The sequence below is a fragment of the Salvelinus namaycush genome, chromosome 6, assembly GCF_016432855.1.
Source record: "Salvelinus namaycush isolate Seneca chromosome 6, SaNama_1.0, whole genome shotgun sequence".
In the NCBI taxonomy this organism is placed as follows: Eukaryota; Metazoa; Chordata; class Actinopteri; order Salmoniformes; family Salmonidae; genus Salvelinus; species Salvelinus namaycush.
In genome coordinates this window covers 1,293,537-1,320,498 of record NC_052312.1, presented here as the reverse complement: position 1 = coordinate 1,320,498, position 26,962 = coordinate 1,293,537, and the positions used below count along the sequence as shown (strand labels likewise).

At 48.7% G+C, this 26,962-nt stretch overlaps 1 protein-coding gene across 2 annotated transcripts in view; it reads left to right on the top strand.

Moving 5' to 3' along the window:
• Positions 1-10,739: 10,739 nt before the first annotated feature.
• The window catches only part of LOC120049545 (prospero homeobox protein 1-like), a 16,744-nt gene continuing 521 nt past the window's right edge, over positions 10,740-26,962 (top strand). Inside the window, exons 1-4 of one of the 2 annotated variants that reach the window (XM_038995802.1) lie at positions 10,740-11,281; positions 23,988-25,735; positions 25,822-25,929; positions 26,789-26,962. The exon at positions 26,789-26,962 is cut by the window's right edge and continues 39 nt beyond it. In XM_038995802.1, coding sequence (XP_038851730.1) covers positions 24,020-25,735; positions 25,822-25,929; positions 26,789-26,962 — 1,998 coding nt within the window. In that variant the 5' untranslated portion in view covers positions 10,740-11,281; positions 23,988-24,019. The other variant, XM_038995803.1, reaches the window with a different exon arrangement.

Genomic DNA, 26,962 nt, shown 5'->3' with positions numbered 1-26,962 from the left:
GGCTGTGCAGACGCACCGGAGACACAGTGCGCAGAGCCGGCGGAGGATATCCTGGGCCAAAGAGACGCACTGGAGACCAGGCGCGCTGAGCCGGCACCATCCATCCTGGCTGGATGCTCACCCTAGCCCGGCAGATGCGGGGAGCTGGGATGTAGCGCACCGGGCTGTGAACTCCACCGCATAACACGGTGCCTGACCAGTACCACGCTTCTCCCCACGGTAAGCACGAGGAGTTGGCTCCAACCTGACTCAGCCAATCTCCTCGTGTGACCCTCCTAAAAAATGTTGGGGCGCTGCCTCTCGGGCTTCCGTGCTAGCAGTGTTCCCTCGTAACGCTGGGCCCCTTTACTCGCTGCCTCCTCCTTCCTCGATGCTTCCACCTGCTCCCACGGCAGGAGATCCTTTCCGGCCAGGATCTCCTCCCATGTCCAGGATCCTTTGCCATCCAGGATGTCCTCCCATGTCCAGTCCTCCTGAAAACGCTGCTCCCCCTTACCATGCTGCTTGGTCCGTTTGTGGTGGGTAGTTCTGTCACGGCCGTCAAAAGAAGTGGACCAAAGTGCAGCGTGGTGAGCGTACATTTCTCTTTTTATTTAAAATGTCGCCAACAAAACAACAAACGAAAAACAACCGTGAAGCTTACAGGGCTATAGTGCCAATAACAAAGATAACTACCCACACTGAAAGGAGGGAAAAAGGGCTACCTAAGTATGATTCCCAATCAGAGACAACGCTGTCCCTGATTGAGAACCATACCCGGCCAAAACATAGAAATAAAGAAACATAGAAAACAAAACATAGAATACCCACCCCAAATCACACCCTGACCAAACCAAAATAGAGACATAAAAAGGCTCTCTAAGGTCAGAGCGTGACACCCTCTGTAATAAAGTCTACTTGAATTCACAAGCTCCGGTATCAGAAAAGTATTCTGATTCAATATTTTCCACAACAGTATACAATGACATCAAAGAGACAATACACAATAACACAAAGAGACAGGAAATCCTGCAGTATTGAAATGAAGTTCCTGTCACGTCCTGTCAAGGATAAATATCACCTGACTGATCATCTAACAGAATCACCTTTATTCAATAGACTAAGTTTGGTGAGATATATTCAGCTTCCCTGAAAGATAGGAAACACTTTGTATTGATCATATTAACAGTGCATGATATTGATTAAGATGTGTACCTTCTGTATAGCTACCCAGTCTTCCAGGATATCAATGTCTCTCAACATGTAGACGATGAATGGGCCTGAGAGAGAGAGAGAGAGAGAGAGAGAGAGAGAGAGACAGAGAGAGACAGAGAGAGACAGAGAGAGACAGAGAGAGACAGAGAGAGCGAGAGAGAGAGAGAGAGAGAGAGAGAGAGAGAGAAAGAGAGAGAGAGAGAGAGAGAGACAGAGAGAGCGAGAGAGAAAGAGAGCGAGAGAGAAAGAGAGCGAGAGAGAGAGAGCGAGAGAGACAGAGAGAGCGAGAGAGAGAGAGAGAGAGAGAAAGAATCAACTATTAAAGACTACCAGAACCCACTGGATTCTCCAATTACATTGAATGAACTACAGGACAAAATACAAACCCTCCAACCCCAAAAGGCCTGCGGTGTTGATAAACAAAATTATAAAATATACAGAACACAAAGTCCAATTGACTATTAATTAACATCATCCTCAGCTCTGCCATCTTCCCCAATACTTGGAACCAAGGACTGATAACCCCAACCCACAAAAGTGGAGACAAATTCAAATGTAAAATTGGCTTTTTACCAAATTTCCGTACGACAGACCATGTATTCACACTGCAAACAAACCAAAACAAAGACAGGTCTTATCAAGCTTTGTTGATTTCAAAAAAGCTTTTGACTCAATTTAGCATGAGTGTCTGCTATATACATGTTACGAATCCCGCCGAGAATGGTGCCTCTTCCCGTTCGGGCGGCGCTCGGCGGTCGTCGTCTCCGGTCTACTAGCTGCCACCGATCCCCTTTTCTGTTTTCATTTAGGTTTGTCTAATTGTTATCACCTGTTTTGTGTTTAGGGGGTTATTTAACCCAGTTGGCCCGCCGACTTTTGTGCGGGCTTGTTATTCTGTTGTTGTGGTGGTGTTTTTGAATAGTGGATTCGGTCCTTATTGATGTTGGACAGTAATTTTGACGCGCCCGTTGTTGTGTGGCGTAGCCGCCTCAGAGATTATTTCTGGGTGAAATAATAAATTTCCACTTGCACATTATTACCCTGCTCTCTGCACCTGACTCCTTCATTTTCACCATCGGAATTGTGACAATACATTGATGGGAAGAGGTGTTTCAAGGGGAAAACATTATTATTTCCATACATAAACAACAAGTATGCGATTAAAATTGGCAAAAAAAAACGATTTCGTTGCTCAGGGCCGTGGGGTGAGACAGGGATGCATGTTGACGCCAACCCGCTTCAACATTTATATCAATGAATTGGCGAGGGCACTAGAACAGTCTGCAGCACCCGGCCTCACCCTACTAGAATCTGAAGTCGAAAGTCTACTAGAATCTGAAGTCGAAAGTCTACTGTTTGCTGATGATCTGGTGCTTCTGTCTCCAACCAAGGAGGGTCTACAGAGAGAGAGAGAGCAAGAGAGAGAGAGAGAGAGAGAGACAGGGAGACAGGGAGACAGAGAGAGATAGAGAGGGTGTGTAATGACCATATCATGAGCAAGGGAGAGTAACCTGGCAGAGATAATGGTTGTTAATGTTCAACCTCACATAGAGCAACGCCAGCTGTTATTACACAAGGGTTACACAAGTCAGAGAACGAGAGACAGGATGAGGAAATGTGGAAGTGAAGACAAGCGAGAGTGTTACTTTTACAAAGCAACATGAGTAAAGATGTGCTACGGTCTCACTTCTGGGTATTCATGCAGTGTGAGGAAAGGTGTTCCAATGATTGAACAGCAGCCTATCAGACTAGAACAGAACTCCAGAACACATTGAACAGCAGCCTATCAGACTAGAACAGAACTCCAGAACACATTGAACAGCAGCCTATCAGACTAGAACAGAACTCCAGAACACATTGAACAGCAGCACTATCAGACTAGAACAGAACTCCAGAACACATTGAACAGCAGCCTATCAGACTAGAACAGAACTCCAGAACACATTGAACAGCAGCCTATCAGACTAGAACAGAACTCCAGAACACATTGAACAGCAGCCTATCAGACTAGAACAGAACTCCAGAACACATTGAACAGCAGCCTATCAGACTAGAACAGAACTCCAGAACACATTGAACAGCAGCCTATCAGACTAGAACAGAACTCCAGAACACATTGAACAGCAGCCATCAGACTAGAACAGAACTCCAGAACACATGAACAGCACCTACAACTAGAACAGAACTCCAGAACACATTGAACAGCAGCTCTATCAGACTAGAACAGAACTCCAGAACACATTGAACAGCAGCCTATCAGACTAGAACAGAACTCCAGAACACATTGAACAGCAGCACTATCGACTAGAACAGAACTCCAGAACACATTGAACAGCAGCCTATCAGACTAGAACAGAACTCCAGAACACATTGAACAGCAGCCTATCAGACTAGAACAGAACTCCAGAACACATTGAACAGCAGCCTATCAGACTAGAACAGAACTCCAGAACACATTGAACAGCAGCCTATCAGACTAGAACAGAACTCCAGACACATGCTTGACGCCTATCGCGGGTCGTGGTCACATTGATGGAGGGGTTCCCAAATTCTACGTCACGGAGTCTTGTCAAAGGGTGGGGGGGCTATTCGCCTCGCCTTCTGTCTATCTTCCTAGGTTTTGGCCTTTCTAGGGAGTTTTTCCTAGCCACCGTGCTTCTACACCTGCATTGCTTGCTGTTTGGGGTTTTAGGCTGGGTTTCTGTACAGCACTTCGAGATATTAGCTGATGTACGAAGGGCTATATAAAATAAACTTGATTGATTGATTGACTAACCATGTGTATGTGACCAATAACATCTACTAACCATGTGACCAATAACATCTGTTAACCATGTGACCAATAACATCTGTTAACCATGTGACCAATAACATCTGCTAACCATGTGTATGTGACCAATAACATCTGCTAACCATGTGTATGTCACCAATAACATCTGCTAACCATGTGTATGTGACCAATAACATCTGCTAACCATGTGTATGTGACCAATAACATCTGCTAACCATGTGTATGTATCCAATAACATCTACTAACCATGTGACCAATAACATCTGCTAACCATGTGTATGTAACCAATAACATCTGCTAACCATGTGTATGTGACCAATAACATCTGCTAACCATGTGTATGTAACCAATAACATCTGCTAACCATGTGTATGTGACCAATAACATCTGCTAACCATGTGTATGTGACCAATAACATCTGCTAACCATGTGTATGTGACCAATAACATCTGCTAACCATGTGTATGTGACCAATAACATCTGCTAACCATGTGTATGTGACCAATAACATCTGCTAACCATGTGTATGTAACCAATAACATCTGCTAACCATATGTATGTAACCAATAACATCTGCTAACCATGTGTGTGTGACCAATAACATCTGCTAACCATGTGTATGTGACCAATAACATCTGCTAACCATGTGACCAATAACATCTGTTAACCATGTGTATGTAACCAATAACATATGTTAACCATGTGTATGTGACCAATAACATCTGCTAACCATGTGTATGTAACCAATAACATCTACTAACCATGTGTATGTGACCAATAACATCTGCTAACCATGTGTATGTAACCAATAACATCTACTAACCATGTGTATGTGACCAATAACATCTGCTAACCATGTGTATGTGACCAATAACATCTGCTAACCATGTGTATGTGACCAATAACATCTGCTAACCATGTGTATGTGACCAATAACATCTGCTAACCATGTGTATGTAACCAATAACATCTGCCAATAACATCTGCGATACTTTACTGCGGTTATGGAACCCCTACCTGTCCCAGACCTGCTGTTTTCAACTCTTAATTATCGGCTATGAAAAGCCAACTGACATTTATTCCTGATTATTATTTGACCATGCTTGTCATTTATGAACATTTTGAACATCTTGGCCATGTTCTGTTATAATCTCCACCCGGCACAGCCAGAAGAGGACTGGCCACCCCTCATAGCCTGGTTCCTCTCTAGGTTTCTTCCTAGGTTTTGGCCTTTCTAGGGAGTTTTTCCTAGCCACCGTGCTTCTACACCTGCATTGCTTGCTGTTTGGGGTTTTAGGCTGGGTTTCTGTACAGCACTTCGAGATATTAGCTGATGTACGAAGGGCTATATAAAATAAACTTGATTGATTGATTGATTGACTAACCATGTGTATGTGACCAATAACATCTACTAACCATGTGACCAATAACATCTGTTAACCATGTGACCAATAACATCTGTTAACCATGTGACCAATAACATCTGTTAGCCATGTGACCAATAACATCTGTTAGCCATGTGTATGTGACCAATAACAATTGATTTGATTTGCACATGAATTACAGACACACAAACACTTGGCTAAGCGATACTTTACTGACTCTACTTTTACATATATGTAAAACTCACACATCCTGTAGGCAAACTCAACCCCAACTCACTCACAAATGCACTGTACACACAGATATGCACACACACCTTCCAATGACCTATATGTGTTACAGGATATCCCCCACCCCCTAACACACACACTTTAACACACACACACCTCAGTGGTCTGCTCTGCTGTGAAATGAGCATAATGTGTTTCCTTCATACACACAGCAATTACTGGAAAAAAGCATTGGACACACACACCCTCTGTTTCTATTCTAAAAACGTCCTCTCTACTTCCTCTCTATCCTCTCTACTTCCTCTCTATCCTCTCTACTTCCTCTCTATCCTCTCTACTTCCTCTCTACTTCCTCTATATTCTCTCTACTTCCTCTCTATTCTCTCTACTTCCTCTCTATTCTCTCTACTTCCTCTCTACTTCCTCTCTTCTCTCTACTTCCTCTCTGTCCTCTCTACTTCCTCTCTATTATCTCTACTTCCTCTCTACTTCCTCTCTACTTCCTCTACTTCCTCTCTACTTCCTCTCTATTCTCTCTACTTCCTCTCTATCCTCTCTACTTCCTCTCTATTCTCTCTACTTCCTCTCTATCCCTCTCTACTTCCTCTCTATCCTCTCTACTTCCTCTCTCCCTCTCTTTTCCCCTGGATCCCTTTATCCCTCTCGGTCACCTTGCCTAAGGCTGTTTGAGTGCTCTCTCCTCCCTCCCTCCCTGTATCCCTCTCCATCACTCCCTCCCTCCCTCTTCAGCACTCCCTCCCTCCCTCTATCCCTCTCCATCACTCCCTCCCTCCCTGTATCCCTCTCCATCACTCCCTCCCTCCCTGTATCCCTCTCCATCACTCCCTCCCTCTATCCCTCTCCATCACTCCCTCCCTCTATCCCTCTCCATCACTCCCTCCCTCTATCCCTCTCTGTCACCTTGCCTAAGGCTGTTTGAGTGCTCTCTCATCACTCCCTCCCTCTCCATCACTCCCTCCCTCCCTCTCAACAGGAATCAATACACAAACACTTTATGTCCATCAATTCTCTCATATCACCTCCCCCCTTTTCTCAATTCCTGTTATTTTGCTCTCATTCATCTTCCTCCCTTCCTGTTCTCTCTCTACCCACCCCTCTCTCTCTCTATCCCTTTCTCTCTCTATCCCTCTCTCTCTCTTTCTCCCACCCTTTCTCTCTCTCTCCATCCCTTTCTCTCTCTCTCTCTCCATCCCTTTCTCTCTCTCTCTCCATCCCTTTCTCTCTCTCTCTCTCTCTCTCCATCCCTCTATCTGGGATGCCCTATTCTTCCATTCCTGGCGCTGCTGTGTTCCCAGAGTGATATTGAAGTGTTAGATCATCAAACACACACACTGTGTTACATCATCAGTCATTGGATGAGCTGCTTGATGTTGGGCCAAGTGGTTGACATGTTACAGACCTCAGAAAGAGGCAGAAACACACACACACACACACACACACACACACACACACACACACACACACACACACACACACACACACACACACACAGAGATACACATCATCCTCCTCTCTGCTCTGTGCCAAAATATAATTTAACTAAGCTAGCTATCTGTGAAAGGGTTTATGGTCAGCTAAATACACTGGCTAAATAAATCTGTCCCCACACACACACACAGAGAGAGAAAAACACACACTCTCTCTCACACGTACACACACTTCATCATTTCTCTGCATATGCTGTTGTTAATCCAGACAAATGGCCCTCTCTCAGGCAGCTTTTGTTACCATAACAACCACAACATTTTGGGGGTTTTTTTGGGGGGGGGGCTGCTTACACTGAAGAGGAGGGATGGAGGATGGGAGGGATGGAGGATGGGAGGGATGGAGGATGGAGGGATGGGAGAGATGGAGGATGGGAGGGATGGAGGATGGGAGGGATGGAGGATGGGAGAGATGGGGGATGGAGGATGGGAGATGGAGGATGGGAGGGATGGAGGATGGGAGAGATGGAGGATGGGAGGGAAGGAGAGATGGAGGATGGGAGAGATGGAGGATGGGAGGGAAGGAGAGATGGAGGATGGGAGAGATGGAGGATGGGAGAGATGGAGAGATGGAGGATGGGAGGGATGGGAGAGATGGATGGAGGATGGGAGGGATGGAGGATGGGAGGGATGGAGGATGGGAGAGATGGGGGATGGAGGATGGGAGGATGGAGGATGGGAGGGAAGGAGGATGGGAGGGAAGGAGAGATGGAGGATGGGAGGGATGGAGGATGGGAGGGAAGGAGAGATGGAGGATGGGAGAGATGGAGGATGGGAGAGATGGAGAGATGGAGGATGGGAGGGAAGGAGAGATGGAGGATGGGAGGGAAGGAGAGATGGAGGATGGGAGGGATGGAAGATGGGAGGGATGGAGGATGGGAGGGAAGGAGAGATGGAGGATGGGAGGGAAGGAGAATGGGAGAGATGGAGGATGGGAGGGAAGGAGAGATGGAGGATGGGAGAGATGGAGGATGGGAGAGATGGAGGATGGGAGAGATGGAGGATGGGAGAGATGGAGGATGGGAGGGATGGAGGATGGAGGATGGGAGGGATAAAAACAGAGGGATGGAGAAAGGGAAAAGAGTGAGGCAGGTGTGTGTTATGGGCTACAGACTACAGTAGATGAACAGATGAGATGGTGTTTCCTATTTGTTAGTAAATCATTAACCCTTCTATCAACCACAAGGCCCTAAAAGCTGACAGAATCCATTAAACCAAGCCAAGATGACAATAAATCACATTGTCCATGTAGCCAATAAAGTTTGCCATGTTTGCTGTCTGGGCTCCTTCGTGTGAATAAATGTTGTCTACAAATAAATCAATGTTTTTCTTCTAGAGATAAACAAAGTTAATATTTGACTCCTTCAAGCGAGGCTACGAATACACTGGCTAAATAAATCTGTCCCCACACACACACACAGAGACAAATACACACTCTCTCTCACACGTACACACACTTCACCATTTCTCTGCATATGCTGTTGTTAATCCAGACAAATGGCCCTCTCTCTCAGGCAGCTTTTGTTACCATAACAACCACAACCTTTTGGTTTTTGTTGGGGGGGGGGGTGCTTACACTGAAGAGGAGGGATGGAGGATGGGAGGGAAGGAGAGATGGAGGATGGGAGGATGGGAGAGATGGAGGATGGGAGGGATGGAGGATGGGAGGGATGGAGGATGGGAGAGATGGAGAGATGGAGGATGGGAGAGATGGAGAGATGGAGGATGGGAGGGATGGAGGATGGGAGAGATGGAGGATGGGAGAGATGGAGGATGGGAGGGAGGGAGGATGGGAGGGATGGAGGATGGGAGAGATGGAGGATGGGAGAGATGGAGGATGGGAGAGATGGAGGATGGGAGGGATGGGAGAGATGGAGGATGGGAGGGATGGAGAGATGGAGGATGCGAGGGAAGGAGAGATGGAGGATGGGAGAGATGGGAAGGAGGGAGGATGGGAGGGATGGAGGATGGGAGAGATGGAGGGATGGAGGATGGAGGATGGGAGAGATGGAGGATGCGAGGGAAGGAGAGATGGAGAGATGGAGGATGGGAGAGATGGGAGGGAGGGAGGATGGGACCGAGGGAGGATGGGAGGGATGGAGGATGGGAGGGATGGAGGATGGGAGAGATGGAGGATGGGAGAGATGGAGGATGGGAGAGATGGAGGATGGGAGGGATGGAAAGATGGAGGATGGGAGGGATGGAAATATGGAGGATGGGAGGGAAGGAGAGATGGAGGATGGGAGGGATGGAGGATGGGAGAGATGGAGGATGGGAGAGATGGAGGATGGGAGGGAAGGAGAGATGGAGGATGGGAGGGAAGGAGGATGGGAGAGATGGAGGATGGGAGGGAAGGAGAGATGGAGGATGGGAGAGATGGAGGATGGGAGGGATGGAGGATGGGAGAGGTGGAGGATGGGAGGGAAGGAGAGATGGAGGATGGGAGGGATAAAGGATGGGAGAGATGGAGGATGGGAGGGATGGAGGATGGGAGAGATGGAGGATGGGAGGGAAGGAGAGATGGAGGATGGGAGGGAGGGAGAGGTGGAGGATGGGAGAGGTGGAGGATGGGAGGGATGGAGGATGGGAGGGATGGAAGAGATGGAGGATGGGAGGGAAGGAGAGATGGAGGATGGGAGGGATGGAGGATGGGAGAGGTGGAGGATGGGAGAGATGGAGGATGGGAGGGATGGAGGATGGGAGAGGTGGAGGATGGGAGGGAAGGAGAGATGGAGGATGGGAGGGATGAAGGATGGGAGAGATGGAGGATGGGAGGGATGGAGGATGGGAGGGAAGGAGAGATGGAGGATGGGAGGGATGGAGGATGGGAGAGATGGAGGATGGGAGAGATGGAGGATGGAGGATGGGAGGGAAGGAGAGATGGAGGATGGGAGAGATGGAGGATGGAGGATGGGAGGGAAGGAGAGATGGAGGATGGGAGGGAAGGAGAGATGGAGGATGGGAGGGATGGAGGATGGGAGGGATGGAGGATGGGAGGGATAAAAACAGAGGGATGGAGAAAGGGAACAGAGTGAGGCAGGTGTGTGTTATGGGCTACAGACTACAGTAGATGAACAGATGAGATGGTGTTTCCTATTTGTTAGTAAATCATTAACCCTTCTATCAACCACAAGGCCCTAAAAGCTGACAGAACCCATTAAACCAAGCCAAGATGACAATAAAACACATTGTCCATGTAGCCAATAAAGTTTGCCATGTTTGCTGTCTGGGCTCCTTCGTGTGAATAAATGTTGTCTACAAATAAATCAATGTTTTTCTTCTAGAGATAACCAAAAAAAAAAAGTTAATATTTGACTCCTTCAAGCGAGGCTACGAGTTTCGGCTGTCAGTTAGTAGATTTGTCCCCAAATCACAACCTATTTCCTTGACCGGGGCCCTAAAGTCAGGGTGTCATTTGGGACTGATTTAAATCTGTCAAACGATAGTCTAAACCAAGTGTTTATAATGGTCGTTCTAAAGAGCCAATGAGAGACCTAGGGAACGTGAACTCTGCTCTGTGATAGGACAGGAGCCAGGATTCCACTACTGGGATATCTACCCACGTGGAGAGTGAGTATGAAGTTTAGTTGCCCCACGTAACTAACTACCCCCTGGATATACCCTCAGTCCTACAGCCACAATAGTACTATATATATAATCCCAGTGAATTTAAGTTTTCGCAATTCGTTAGTTCATTTTATATCACGTAGCTATACTTTAGTCTACATAATGGACAGAGAGAAAGAGGAGATAGGGAACATGGCGGTTCATGCCAACCGTGCGGTGAAGTGGACAACAGCTCGCGAGCCCGCCCTCCCATCCCCGCACCTTTTCAAAGCGTGCGAGGATGTCACAGGGAGATACTGTATGTTAGGAAGCTAGAGATAGACAGAGAGATATAGGAAGAACAGATGGAGAGAGAGAGAGAGAGAGGGAGAGACAGAGAGAGAGAGAGGGGTGACAACGAGGAGCAGCAATAACAGGAAACACCGCGCGCAGGGCTTTGCTTTCCTACGGAGCGGATGCACTGACCAGAGCAAACAGAAGGGCACGAGAGGAGCGGTTGCAGACATAAAACGGGAAGAGGAACATTAGAACACCTCAGAACTAACCGGTTCTAACGGTCTCACGGAGAGAGAGAAGAGTCGGTTTCCGTGCGGGGGTGGTTATCTAATTGAGTGAGTTATTGTCGAAAGTCAATTCTACTTTTGGTTTGTCACACTGACTGTACTCCGTATGTCCTTTGCTGTGAGTGCACTGACCTGTGTGTGCGCGCGTGTCCGTCCATGTTTATGTAGCCTAGCCTATTATCAACTGCGACATACTGTACGTGCACCGACAATTAATAGGTGCCAGCTGCTCATTATGGAGGACTTAACCTGACATAATTAGAAATAAACGAATAAATAAAAGCACACATATAGATAAATACATAAATAAATGCTCATATAAACAGATAAATAAATGGATGAATGACTGCATACAGATGAATAATTAATAGCAGTTTCTTTTGTTCTATTAATTTATATTATTTATTATCTGTATTTCTTCCTCCAATATGATATAACGAGGGAGTGTCAAGCAAACATATGTGGCTGGTATCTAACAAACCATTGGGTGATCAATGTCACAGTGCGTTGCACTTGCCTGGGCTGCGTTCAGTATGACATAACGGTGTTCAACATTTAAAGATCATGTTTAACATTAGTACCCCCCCCAAAACAATCATGTGTAGAGCATACATGTATCAGTGTCACTTTTTTCCGACATTAGAAATTGGAGATAAAATCTATTTTATGCTGCTGTGCTGAACACGCACCATGAAAACACACAAATGGAACATTGTCCTTGCTTGACGTAGAAACCGGTGAACAACTTTGGAACAATGAGCCATTGATTGCCTAGCTACACCAGGTAGCAGTGTTATGAGTGGGTTTATTTTGACAATAAGGCACCGGGCTACAACCATATAGTTTTGAACCTAGAAGAAGACGGGGAGTAGGCGAGAAGGAGTCGACCGGGATTGGTGAGAGGAATATCCAGTTGGACAGAAAAGCACGGTAAGCTAATGTTACTGAGTGAGTATCAAGCTAGCTAGCTTGGCTACAACTGAAAGTTGAGTTGGCTGGCTAGCTAGCTGTATTTTACAGTCAGACTACATTTTACACTTAGGTAGCTAGCTAGCTGTGTTTTACAGTCAGACTCTACAATTTACACTTAGGTAGCTAGCTAGCTGTGTTTTACAGTCAGACTCTACATTTTACACTTAGGTAGCTAGCTAGCTAGCTGTGTTTTACAGTCAGACTCAACATTTTACACTTAGGTAGCTAGCTAGCTAGCTGTGTTTTACAGTCAGACTCTACATTTTATACTAAGGTAGCTAGATAATGAACTAAACTTCAAGTATCATAAAACATTACTATCTAGCTAGCTATGGTAGCTAAATATCTGTCAGATGTAAAGCAAGCAGGATCGTGGCATGTGTCAGAAGCAGTTGGCTAGCTCAGGTTAGCTAGATCACATTAGCTAGTCAAGTTTTATTAGTCATATTTACAGGATATGCATGGTATACATGGTCCAATGATATGCTTACTTGCAGGTTCCTTCTCGACAATCCAACAACAATACTGAATAAAAGAGAAGAATACGAACATAAAGTAAATGGCTCAGTAGAATATAATAAATATTTTAGCACAAGTATAATGCAGGAAGGCACAATTTATAGTCCAATATTTACATGTGTATTGGGGGGGGGGCAGTGTATAAACTGAGCAGTATAATAACAGTGTGTGTGTGTGTGTGTGTGTGTGTGTGTGTGTGTGTGTGTGTGTGTGTGTGTGTGTGTGTGTGTGTGTGTGTGTGTGTGTGTGTGTGTGTGTGTGTGCTAAGATATGGAGAATCAGAGCAGGTGGTCAGTCCAGTTCAACTGTTCAGCAAGTCTGATGGTTTGTAGACAGAAACTGTCTCTGAACTGTTTGGTATCAGACCTCTTGCTCCGATACCGTTTGCTCGACGGTAAAAGGAGAGAACAGCTCGTGGCATGTGGTCCTTGATGACGCTGTGTGCCTTCCACAGGCACCGTTTAGAGGAGAGGTCCTGGTATGGGTGGGAGCACCGTCCCAGTGACATACTGGGCCGTCTTCACCACCCGCTGGAGGGCCTTGCGGTCGTGGACGGAGCAATTCCCGTACCAGGCCATGATGCAAACGCTCTCGATGGTGCAGCGGTAGTATTTGGAGAGGACCCGGGGTGGCGTGGCAAATTTCTTCAGCCCCCTTAGGAAGTAGAGACGCTGTTGCGACCTCTTGACAAGAATGGTGGTCTTGTTGGTCCATGACAAGTCCTCGGTGATGTGGACGCTGAGAAACTTAAAACTCGTGATTCTCTCTACTGCAGTCCCGTAGATGTGGATTGGGGCATGTCCCCCCCCCCCCTCTCTCTGCTTCCTGAAGTCAACAATCAACTCATTTGTTCTGCCGACGTTGAGGGAGAGGTTGTCATAACAACACAATGCCAGTTCACTTACCTCCTCCCTATAGACTGACTCGTCGTTGTTGGTTATCAGGCCTAAAACCGTGGTGTCGTCAGCAGACTAGATGATGGACTTGGTGGCGTGCAGAGCAACACAGTTGTGGGTGAACAGGGAGAACAGCAGAGGACTGAGGACACACCCCTGGGGTGCCCCTATGTTAAGAGTCAGTGTGGAGGAGGTGTTGTTGCCAAACCTATTTCAAATGTAAATCGGAGGTGTAGCCTACTTTCTGAATTAAGCCATAGTGGATATCTAATTTAAGAGGGATGTCATTTAAGCTAGCTAGCTAGCTAGGCTAATTCTATACATCATCCTTCTTTGAAGCAGTTGGGCTGCAAAATTATGGTCTTAACAATCACAGGCATCTAAACTAGCAGCTAACCACAGTCAAATAAAGAAGAGCATGATGGAAGAAGTCCCCTATGTGAAGCTAGCCACAATAAGGATTAGCCACAATAGTGGACTTTGCTGTTCGCCTTAGCAATTGTTAGTGAGATGAGACGTGGTGCCAAAATATAAATAGTAGCTTAGCAAGCTATACATTTAATGATTTCTTGGAGCCTGGTGGAGATGTATGGTCGTATCTAAGGCAGGAGATTTCTCTGCGTCCAGGTTGAGGCTTCCAGCAGGAACATGGAGCACTCCAACAGTAAGTCATGATAGTATTGTTTTCCTTTACATTGCCATCGTAAAAGTTCCTCGGTGTCAACATCATTTAAGGACCTGTCATGGTCCAAACACACCAGCGCAGTCGTGAAGAGGGCACGACAACGCCTCCTCCCCCTCAGGAGGCTAAAAAGATTTGGCGCGGGACCTCAGATCCTCACAAAAGTTTTACAGCTGCACCATCGAGGGCATCTTGACTGGCTGCATCACGGCTTGGTGTGGCAACTGCTCGGCATCCGACCAGAAGGTGGTGCGTACGGCCAAGTACTTTTTACCTTTGCATTGTTGGGAAAGGGCTCGTGAGTAAGCATTTCACTGTGAAGTTTACACCTGTTGTATTTGACGCATGACAAATAACATTTGATTAGGTTTTTGATAATAGGCAGGAGACCCTGTGCCAGTGCGAGGGCAGGGGTCTCTTTCTAGGAGACGCGCTACCTCTATCCGTCTCTCTTCGGGTGCTAGATACAGACTGGTCCATGGACCTCCAGAGTCACTACCTGCGATCTCTCCAGAGCACAGATAAATAAGCTGTACTCCTAGTAAACCTACTTCACTGTGGCGGCAGGTAGCCTAGTGGTTAGAGTGTTGGGCCAGTAACCGCAAGGTTGCTAGATCGAATCCCCGAGCTGATAAGGTAAACATCTGTCGTTCTGAACAAGGCAGTTAAACCCATTGTTCCTAGGCTGTCATTGTAAATAACAATCTGTTTTTAACTGACTTGTCTAGTTAAATTAAAAAATAATTCACTGTGTTAGTCTGCCTGTGTGATGACATAGTATATTATCCAGGGACAGCTGTTGGATTGTGTTTGATCCAAAACTCATGCTCTCTCCTCCCTGGACAAGTCTCTGAGACTTTTAGTAAAAACTAACGTGTCCATCCCTCTGTACCCAGGTGAGTCTGCTGGGCTGTGGGAACTCTAGATCAACAAACCTACCACCCTGTTGTCAGCTAGCAACACATCAACACACCTACCACCCTGTTGTCCGCTAGCGACACATCAACAAACCTACCACCCTGTTGTCAGCTAGCAACACATCAACAAACCTACCACCCTGTTGTCAGCTAGCAACACATCAACAAACCTACCACCCTGTTGTCCGCTAGCGACACATCAACAAACCTACCACCCTGTTGTCAGCTAGCAACACATCAACAAACCTACCACCCTGTTGTCAGCTAGCAACACATCAACAAACCTACCACCCTGTTGTCCGCTAGCGACACATCAACAAACCTACCACCCTGTTGTCAGCTAGCAACACATCAACAAACCTACCACCCTGTTGTCAGCTAGCGACACATCAACAAACCTACCACCCTGTTGTCAGCTATCAACACAACAACAAACCTACCAACCTGTCGTCACCTAGCAACACAACAACAAACCTACCAACCTGTCGTCACCTAGCAACAGACTGTTTCGAGGAAGGATGCAACTATCACTGCTTTCAAAGGCCACAGTTTTTTGTATAAACAACTTGTTTTTTTATAATTGTTAATTATAAAAACGTTTTCTAACTTCTGTGGTATAAGAGCTTGTGATTCAAAAGGTCTAAAGTAAATTCAAATCTCATGTCCAGGTTAAATTCATTTTTATTCATGTATATCCGACACATCAACACAGGCTTGTCAACTAAAATATATATATATCCCAGACAAGATTGAAGAATGGTACAAGTAGACAAAGTGACAATAAGTCAGTGCTTGTGTCCGCAGCTGTTGGTATGAATTTGAGTGGTTACATACAATACATGTTGATAGAATGGCTGCGAGACAGAGAGACTACTGCTGTACTCCAAGTAAGGCCCTCGTTTCCGGGTACCACTGAAGGCCACAGTCTTCAGCCAGGCAGCTTGACGATGTCACCATCCAAGCCCGTTAAAAACAGCATGCAGTCTCCTGATACATTGTTTACCTTTTCATCACCAAAGACATGTTAGTGTTTACTGTACATGTTGCTGAACAATTCAATCTTTTTGTGAGTGTCATTGCTATATGGAAATTCACATACAATATTCAGTTCATAAGCATTGACTGTAATACCTCTGAGGATCGGGTAGGCGACAATGGGGCATGGATTGCCGCAGTTTGTTCTTGTGTTTTTGTGTGTGTTGAATTTAGGAAATCACTGAACTGATCCATTAGCACAGTTGGTCAGGGCTGCGTTCAGTACATAACATAATGGAACGTTCAATTGATGAAACTACTGAAAACCAGTTGTTGAGGGGTTGGGTTTGTGGGGTCTTAAATTTGCACCGCTGCCCTTTTTAAATACACCACTCATTGCTTCAAGCCACACCCTGGCACTCCCACCGAACGGAGAAAACGTGTCTCAAATTCTGTTCCAAGAACGTTTTTGGGGGAAAACGTGTCGTTCAGTACAAACCGTTACGTAACGTAGCAAACGATTAATCGAACTGAACTGAACTGTGGCCAAAATCCTGCAGTACCCGTGGCACTCCGGGAACAGGGTTGCCTACCCCCTGCTGTGGGATTCTGGGGTGAAAGGACTACTCTGTAAGGTATTGGTCAACAGCTTTCTTCCAGAGCCCATATTCACAAAACGTTCCAGAGTAGAAATGGCTTTCTAGGTCCTAGGATAACCTCCACCTTGTCAATGTAATTGAATTGCACTCAAGACAGTCTAGGCAAAAAAATGGATCCTAAAATCAGTACTTCTACTCCGAAATACTTTGTGAATATGGGCCCTGGCCTGTCAGCCAGCAATGCCACTCCACCTGAAATGCAACAAAAACAACTTGAATAAGAATGACCTTATTTTCGTAATTTAGCCAGTTAGCTAATGAAACACTATTGTAAATGCGCACAAGCCTAATCAAACAAAGTATATGAAAACAATGAAGCCAATTTGCAGTGAAATTAGGAGGGACATTTTTCTGGACAATTTTCTGTCACCAATTCATCAAACAGGCAGGGGAACAAAGTAGTTTGACAAAAAGTGTTCAATAGTCAGTAACTAGCTGCTAGTCTTTCAAATATAGCTAGCTTATTTTCTAGAAACCTCGCTACTGTTACAGTCCACAAGGTGAGCTCTGAACTTTAGCTTTCCCCCAGAAGTTTTTAACCTTTTATTTAAGGTAAATTCCTTGCCTAGTTAAGAACAAATTCTTATTTACAATAACGGCCTAGGAACAGTGGGTTAACTGCCTTGTTCAGGGGCAGAACGACAGATTTTTACCTTGTCAGCTCGGGGATTCAATCTTGCAACCTTTCGGTTACTGGTCCAACACTCTAACCACTAGTTCCTGCCGCCCCTACACTCTAACCACTAGGCTACCCTGCCCCCCCTACACTCTAACCACTAGGCTACCTGCCACCCCTACACTCTAACCACTAGGCTACCTGCCCCCCCTACACTCTAACCACTAGGCTACCTGCCCCCCCTACACTCTAACCACTAGGCTACCTGCCCCCCCTACACTCTAACCACCAGACTACCTGCCCCCCCTACACTCTAACCACCAGGCTACCTGCCGCCCCTACACTCTAACCACCAGGCTACCTACCGCTCCTACACTTTAACCACTAGGCTACCTGCCGTCCCTACACTCTAACCACTAGACTACCTGCCCCTCCTACACTCTAACCACTAGACTACCTGCCCCCCCTACACTCTAACCACTAGGCTACCTGCCGCCCCTACACTCTAACCACTAGACTACCAGCCCCCCCTACACTCTAACCACTAGGCTACCTGCCGCCCCTGCACTCTAACCACTAGACTACCTCCCCCCTACACTCTAACCACCAGAATACCTGCCCCCCCTACACTCTAACCACCAGGCTACCTGCCGCCCCTACACTCTAACCACCAGGCTACCTGCCCCCCTACACTCTAACCACTAGACTACCTGCCCCCCCTACACTCTAACCACCAGGCTACCTGCCGCCCCTACACTCTAACCACTAGGCTACCTGCCGCCCCTACACTCTAACCACTAGGCTACCTGCCGCCCCTACACTCTAACCACTAGGCTACCTGCCGCCTCTACACTCTAACCACTAGGCTACCTGCCGCCTCTACACTCTAACCACTAGGCTACCTGCCCCCCCTACACTCTAACCACTAGACTACCTGCCCCCCCTACACTCTAACCACTAGACTACCTGCCGCCCCTACACTCTAACCACTAGGCTACCTGCCCCTCCTACACTCTAACCACTAGACTACCTGCCCCCCCTACACTCTAACCACTAGGCTACCTGCCGCCCCTGCACTCTAACCACTAGACTACCTCCCCCCTACACTCTAACCACTAGACTACCTCCCCCCTACACTCTAACCACTAGACTACCTCCCCCCTACACTCTAACCACTAGACTACCTGCCCCCCCTACACTCTAACCACTAGTCTACCTGCCGCCCCTACACTCTAACCACTAGACTACCTACCGCCCCTACACTCTAACCACTAGGCAACCTGCCCCCCTACACTCTATCCACTAGGCTACCTGCCGCCCCTACACTCTAACCACTAGGCTACCTGCCGCCCTACACTCTAACCACTAGGCTACCTGCCGCCCCTACACTCTAACCACTAGGCTACCTGCCCCCCTACACTCTAACCACTAGGCTACCTGCCCCCCTACACTCTAACCACTAGGCTACCTGCCGCCCCTACACTCTAACCACTAGTCTACCTACCGCCCCTACACTCTAACCACTAGGCAACCTGCCCCCCTACACTCTAACCACTAGGCTACCTGCCGCCCCTACACTCTAACCACTAGGCTACCTGCCGCCCCTACATTCTAACCACTAGGCTACCTGCCCCCCTACACTCTAACCACTAGGCTACCTGCCGTCCCTACACTCTAACCACTAGGCTACCTGCCCCCCTACACTCTAACCACTAGGCTACCTGCCGCCCCTACACTCTAACCACTAGTCTACCTGCCGCCCCTACACTCTAACCACTAGGCTACCTGCCCCCCCTACACTCTAACCACCAGACTACCTGCCCCCCCTACACTCTAACCACCAGGCTACCTGCCGCCCCTACACTCTAACCACCAGGCTACCTACCGCTCCTACACTTTAACCACTAGGCTACCTGCCGTCCCTACACTCTAACCACTAGACTACCTGCCCCTCCTACACTCTAACCACTAGACTACCTGCCCCCCCTACACTCTAACCACTAGGCTACCTGCCGCCCCTACACTCTAACCACTAGACTACCAGCCCCCCCTACACTCTAACCACTAGGCTACCTGCCGCCCCTGCACTCTAACCACTAGACTACCTCCCCCCTACACTCTAACCACCAGAATACCTGCCCCCCCTACACTCTAACCACCAGGCTACCTGCCGCCCCTACACTCTAACCACCAGGCTACCTGCCCCCCTACACTCTAACCACTAGACTACCTGCCCCCCCTACACTCTAACCACCAGACTACCTGCCCCCCCTACACTCTAACCACCAGGCTACCTGCCGCCCCTACACTCTAACCACTAGGCTACCTGCCGCCCCTACACTCTAACCACTAGGCTACCTGCCGCCCCTACACTCTAACCACTAGGCTACCTGCCGCCTCTACACTCTAACCACTAGGCTACCTGCCGCCTCTACACTCTAACCACTAGACTACCTGCCCCCCCTACACTCTAACCAGTAGACTACCTGCCCCCCCTACACTAACCAGTAGACTACCTGCCGCCCCTACACTCTAACCACTAGACTACCTGCCCCTCCTACACTCTAACCACTAGACTACCAGCCCCCCCTACACTCTAACCACTAGGCTACCTGCCGCCCCTGCACTCTAACCACTAGACTACCTCCCCCCTACACTCTAACCACCAGAATACCTGCCCCCCCTACACTCTAACCACCAGGCTACCTGCCCCCCCTACACTCTAACCACCAGGCTACCTGCCCCCCTACACTCTAACCACTAGACTACCTGCCCCCCCTACACTCTAACCACCAGGCTACCTGCCGCCCCTACACTCTAACCACTAGGCTACCTGCCGCCCCTACACTCTAACCACTAGGCTACCTGCCGCCCCTACACTCTAACCACTAGGCTACCTGCCGCCTCTACACTCTAACCACTAGGCTACCTGCCGCCTCTACACTCTAACCACTAGGCTACCTGCCCCCCCTACACTCTAACCACTAGACTACCTGCCCCCCCTACACTCTAACCAGTAGACTACCTGCCGCCCCTACACTCTAACCACTAGGCTACCTGCCCCTCCTACACTCTAACCACTAGACTACCTGCCCCCCCTACACTCTAACCACTAGGCTACCTGCCGCCCCTGCACTCTAACCACTAGACTACCTCCCCCCTACACTCTAACCACTAGACTACCTCCCCCCTACACTCTAACCACTAGACTACCTCCCCCCTACACTCTAACCACTAGACTACCTGCCCCCCCTACACTCTAACCACTAGTCTACCTGCCGCCCCTACACTCTAACCACTAGACTACCTACCGCCCCTACACTCTAACCACTAGGCAACCTGCCCCCCTACACTCTATCCACTAGGCTACCTGCCGCCCCTACACTCTAACCACTAGGCTACCTGCCGCCCTACACTCTAACCACTAGGCTACCTGCCGCCCCTACACTCTAACCACTAGGCTACCTGCCCCCCTACACTCTAACCACTAGGCTACCTGCCCCCCTACACTCTAACCACTAGGCTACCTGCCGCCCCTACACTCTAACCACTAGTCTACCTACCGCCCCTACACTCTAACCACTAGGCAACCTGCCCCCCTACACTCTAACCACTAGGCTACCTGCCGCCCCTACACTCTAACCACTAGGCTACCTGCCGCCCCTACATTCTAACCACTAGGCTACCTGCCCCCCTACACTCTAACCACTAGGCTACCTGCCGTCCCTACACTCTAACCACTAGGCTACCTGCCCCCCTACACTCTAACCACTAGGCTACCTGCCGCCCCTACACTCTAACCACTAGTCTACCTGCCGCCCCTACACTCTAACCACTAGGCTACCTGCCCCCCCTACACTCTAACCACCAGACTACCTGCCCCCCCTACACTCTAACCACCAGGCTACCTGCCGCCCCTACACTCTAACCACCAGGCTACCTACCGCTCCTACACTTTAACCACTAGGCTACCTGCCGTCCCTACACTCTAACCACTAGACTACCTGCCCCTCCTACACTCTAACCACTAGACTACCTGCCCCCCCTACACTCTAACCACTAGGCTACCTGCCGCCCCTACACTCTAACCACTAGACTACCAGCCCCCCCTACACTCTAACCACTAGGCTACCTGCCGCCCCTGCACTCTAACCACTAGACTACCTCCCCCCTACACTCTAACCACCAGACTACCTGCCCCCCCTACACTCTAACCACCAGGCTACCTGCCGCCCCTACACTCTAACCACCAGGCTACCTGCCCCCCTACACTCTAACCACTAGACTACCTGCCCCCCCTACACTCTAACCACCAGACTACCTGCCCCCCCTACACTCTAACCACCAGGCTACCTGCCGCCCCTACACTCTAACCACTAGGCTACCTGCCGCCCCTACACTCTAACCACTAGGCTACCTGCCGCCCCTACACTCTAACCACTAGGCTACCTGCCGCCTCTACACTCTAACCACTAGGCTACCTGCCGCCTCTACACTCTAACCACTAGACTACCTGCCCCCCCTACACTCTAACCACTAGACTACCTGCCCCCCCTACACTAACCACTAGACTACCTGCCGCCCCTACACTCTAACCACTAGACTACCTGCCCCTCCTACACTCTAACCACTAGACTACCTGCCCCCCCTACACTCTAACCACTAGGCTACCTGCCGCCCCTGCACTCTAACCACTAGACTACCTCCCCCCTACACTCTAACCACTAGACTACCTGCCCCCCCTACACTCTAACCACTAGTCTACCTGCCGCCCCTACACTCTAACCACTAGACTACCTACCGCCCCTACACTCTAACCACTAGGCAACCTGCCCCCCTACACTCTAACCACTAGGCTACCTGCCGCCCCTACACTCTAACCACTAGGCTACCTGCCGCACCTACACTCTAACCACTAGGCTACCTGCCGCCCCTACACTCTAACCACTAGGCTACCTGCCCCCCTACACTCTAACCACTAGGCTACCTGCCGCCCCTACACTCTAACCACTAGGCTACCTGCCGCCCCTACACTCTAACCACTAGTCTACCTGCCGCCCCTACACTCTAACCACTAGTCTACCTGCCGCCCCTACACTCTAACCACTAGTCTACCTGCCGCCCCTACACTCTAACCACTAGGCTACCTGCCCCCCTACACTCTAACCACTAGGCTACCTGCCCCCCTACACTCTAACCACTAGGCTACCTGCCGCCCCTACACTCTAACCACTAGTCTACCTGCCGCCCCTACACTCTAACCACTAGTCTACTAGCTGATATTAGCATTGTAGCTGATATTAGCATTGTAGCTGATATTAGCATTGTAGCTCATATTAGCATTGTAGCTCATATTAGCATTGTAGCTCATATTAGCATTGTAGCTCATATTAGCATTGTAGCTCATTATTGCAGGACTTTGACTGTGGGAAATCACCTCCCCAGTCAGTCTATTTGTACGTATTGGACATTAATATTTCAATGTGCAATTAATATTGCAATGTACAGACTTTTATTAAATGTATTTTTATTTTTTATTTAACCTTTTATTTAACTAGGCAAGTCAGTTTAGAACAATTTCTTATTTACAATGACGACTTCTACCCCATTTTATGGACCCAAGATCAATAGGCCTAGTCAGTGACACCCAAACGAACACAACTGTGAAAAGAGATCGAATTTGATTAATTGATATTTACCTATTTTTAAGGTGTTGGATTATATAGTTAATGTTGCAACGGAATTATAATAAACCCCTACCATGGTGACTGATGTGACCTGCTCACTGTAGGGTTAAACTGCCACACACTTAGTTGAATTAATTTATGGATTATAGCTAGATTCAAATCCTATTTAAAATGTTTCTCTTTTGTCTGTCTGTCTGTCTCTGTGTGTGTGTGTGTCTTCTTGCCTGTCTCTTTCTGCCTGCCTGTCTCTTTCTGCCTGCCTGTCTCTTTCTGCTTGCCTGTCTCTTTCTCCCTGCCTGTCTCTTTCTCCCTGCCTGTCTCTTTCTCCCTGCCTGTCCGGCATGTTTGTCTATATGTGATAGAAGTACAGTGAAGTGTGCGTGTGTGTGTGTGTGTGTGTTGTTATCACTGTCAAGTAGGACTACTGCTTTCACACTGCTACCTCTCTACCTCCACTGTTGTCATCTCTCTCTGTCGTGTGTGTGTGTGTGTGTGTGTGTGTGTGTGTGTGTGTGTGTGTGTGTGTGTGTGTGTGTGTGTGTGTGTGTGTGTGTGTGTGTGTGTGTGTGTGCGCACATGTAGGATGAGCAGGAGAGAGGTTAAAACATCTGAATAAACAGGATTTATAGAGGGAGATCTGACTAACGTGTCAGTTGACAGCCGTACACCACGGAAGTGAGTTTATGGGTTTAGTGGGCATTTCTCTGAAACATTCAGTTTGTCACACCTGAGTGTTCCAGGTGCCTGAAATGGGTACGGTCACAATGGGTCTCTATCACTTTAAAACACAAACTTGATTTCTAACCAGTTTCATATTTTCTCTCTTTCTAGAAACAGTCATCGACGAGGAGAAGAGAAGGATCATGGATTCCCCTTCTGATCTGTTTGGTCGTCAGTCCTCCCTGATTTCTCCCTTTGACCCGTACCCTAACCCCTCCACTGCCCTTGACCTCCCCAGACACCTCACACCCTCTGGAGGGGGACACGGTGCACCCTACCCTGGAGCCAACCTCTCCTCCCAACCCCCCTACCCCCTCATTCACCACCTGCTGCAGCCTGGTGGAGCCCCCATGAGGTCCAGGGGGCAATTACACCTAGACAGATATAACAGGGAAGAGGAAGGGATGGAGGGAGAGGAAGAAGAGGAGGGGATGGGTGGACGGTTGGTAGGGGTGGGGGGGAAGAGGCTGAGCGGCGACTGGAGTTATGACATGATGAGAGTGAAGCGATTGAGACTGGAGAGTCTAGTTAAAGGAGATGGAGAGATAGGCTTAGAGGAAGAAGAAGAAGAGGAGGAGAAAGGGAGGAGGAGTGCGGAGAGGGGGAACAGGGAGAAAGGGAGGGAGGGGAGGAGAAGGGAGAGAGAGGAGCTGAAGGAACAGTTGGAAGAGGCGAGAGGAAGACTGAAGGCCTTGCAGGAGAAAGTATGGAAAGCATTCGGAGAGAGATCCGCTCAGGAGGAGGAGAGGAGGTGGAGCGGAGGAGAGCAGGAGGAGGATGGTGACGGAGAGATGTACAAAGAGGAGGAGGAGACGGCAAAAGGGATCACTGAAGAAGAAGTGGAAGAGGAGGTGGGAGAAATAGATGATCTCTCTCTGCCCTTCATCCCCTCTTCTCCCCATTTCCAAGGCATCGCTAAACAAGACCGAAAAGCCAGGGATCACGAGAAAAGGAGTGAAGAACAGAGGAACGTGAATGGAGGAGGTGGGGTGTTTTTGGAGGGGGTTCTGAAGAGGGCGGCAGTGTGGATGGGGTGTGGGGTGGTGAGGGGGGAGTGGGAGCGTTTTGGAGGGGAACAGAAGTTTGCCCAAGCTTTGAAACAGGAACTGGGAAGCGCTGTAGCTCGAGTCATCGATAGGGTCCTTCGTCTATACACCCAAAACGAACCTCTACCTCCCTCCATTCATCCTTCCACCCTGTCACCCGGAGAGGCAGGGAACGAGGGAGGAGGCGGAGGAGGAGTGTGGGCAGACCTGAGAGAGAGACGGGGGGGAGGTTCAGCAACACACGACCAACCTCCCCACTCAAACAGAGCTCCGCCCCCCCACCAGGAACAATCTGAAGCGTTGCCGTTGATTACCCGTCGCCCCGACAACCGCCGAAACCATCTTCTACCCCCCAACAACCACCCTAACAACCTAACTAAAAACCCTCTTCTCCCTCCTCACCCCTTCCCCCCTCTCTGTCAGCCTCACCCCCCTCACCACCACACCCACCCCGCCCTCCTCCCCCCCAACTCTCGTCATAAGGACTCCTCCCCCTTCCTCGCACCCTCCTCCTGCCCGCTCCCCCTCCCCCTCCTCCACTACACCATGCAACAGCTCTTCACTCGTTCTCTCTCTCACCTTCATCCTCTCCACAAAGGGGGCGTTATGAATTCTGATGCTTACATGGAGGGGAACCCTTTCCCCCGCCACCTCACCCCCTCCTCCTCTTCCTCTCATCCCTCCTTCCCTCCCCTCGCTGTGATGGATCGGCTGGATGGAGGGCTGCAACATCATCATGAGAGGGATGGAGGGATGAGAGGAGGAGGAAGGGACGGTGGGATGGATTCTGGGATGTACCTCGGTCCGGGTTCAATATCCTTTTTTTGGAGGAGTGGAGTGAGAAAAAGTGTTGTGTGTGTGTGTGTGTGATCTCCGTACTGCTCCTTAACCATGGTTACTCTCAGGAGGGTTTGTCTCCCTGTCATCTGAAGAAAGCCAAGCTAATGTTCTTCTATGCTCGATACCCCAGCTCTAACACACTCAAGACTTACTTCCCTGATGTCAAGGTATTACACACACACAGCTCTAACACACTCAAGACTTACTTCCCTGATGTCAAGGTATTACACACACACAGCTCTAACACACTCAAGACTTCCCTGATGTCAAGGTATTACACACACACAGCTCTAACACACTCAAGACTTCCCTGATGTCAAGGTATTACACACACACAGCTCTAACACACTCAAGACTTCCCTGATGTCAAGGTATTACACACACACAGCTCTAACACACTCAAGACTTCCCTGATGTCAAGGTATTGTATTACACAAACACACACATGGGCTCTACAAGGTGTTGAAAGTGTTCCACAGGGATACCGGCCCATGTGGACTCCAATGCTTCCCGCAGTTGTGTCAAGTTGGCTGGATGTCCTTTGGGTGGTGGACCATTCTTGATACACACTGGGGAAACTGTTGAGCGTGAAAAACCCAGCAGTGTTGTAGTTCTTGACACAAACGGGGTTCACCTGGCACCTACGAACATACCCCTTTCAAAGGCACTTTAATATTTTGTCTTGCTCATTCACCCTCTGAATGGCACACATACACAATCAATGTCTCAAGGCTTAAAAAATCCTTCTTTAAACTGTCTCCTCCCCTTCATTTACACTAATTGAAGTGACATCAAAAAGGGATCGTAGCTTTCACCTGGTCAGTCTGTCATGGAAAGAGCAGGTGTTCCTAATATTTTGTACAGTCAGTGTACTTCCCTGATGTCAAGGTACGAGTGCGCCCTCTAGTGAAACTATAACCAACTACAACAACACTGACTGATAGAATACAACTGTATCAAAGTTACCTCTGGACATTTCTCTTTCTCTCCCTCCTCTCTCTCTTCATCTCTCTTTCCCACCTGTAGTTCAACCGCTGCGTGACCTCCCAGCTCATCAAGTGGTTCAGTAACTTCCGTGAGTTCTTCTACATCCAGATGGAGCGCTTCGCCAGGCAGGCTGCCCGCGACGGTGCACCCTGCCTGGGGAGAGATAGCAGAGAGACCCCCCTACGCCTGGGCCGGGACACTGAGCTCTATCGC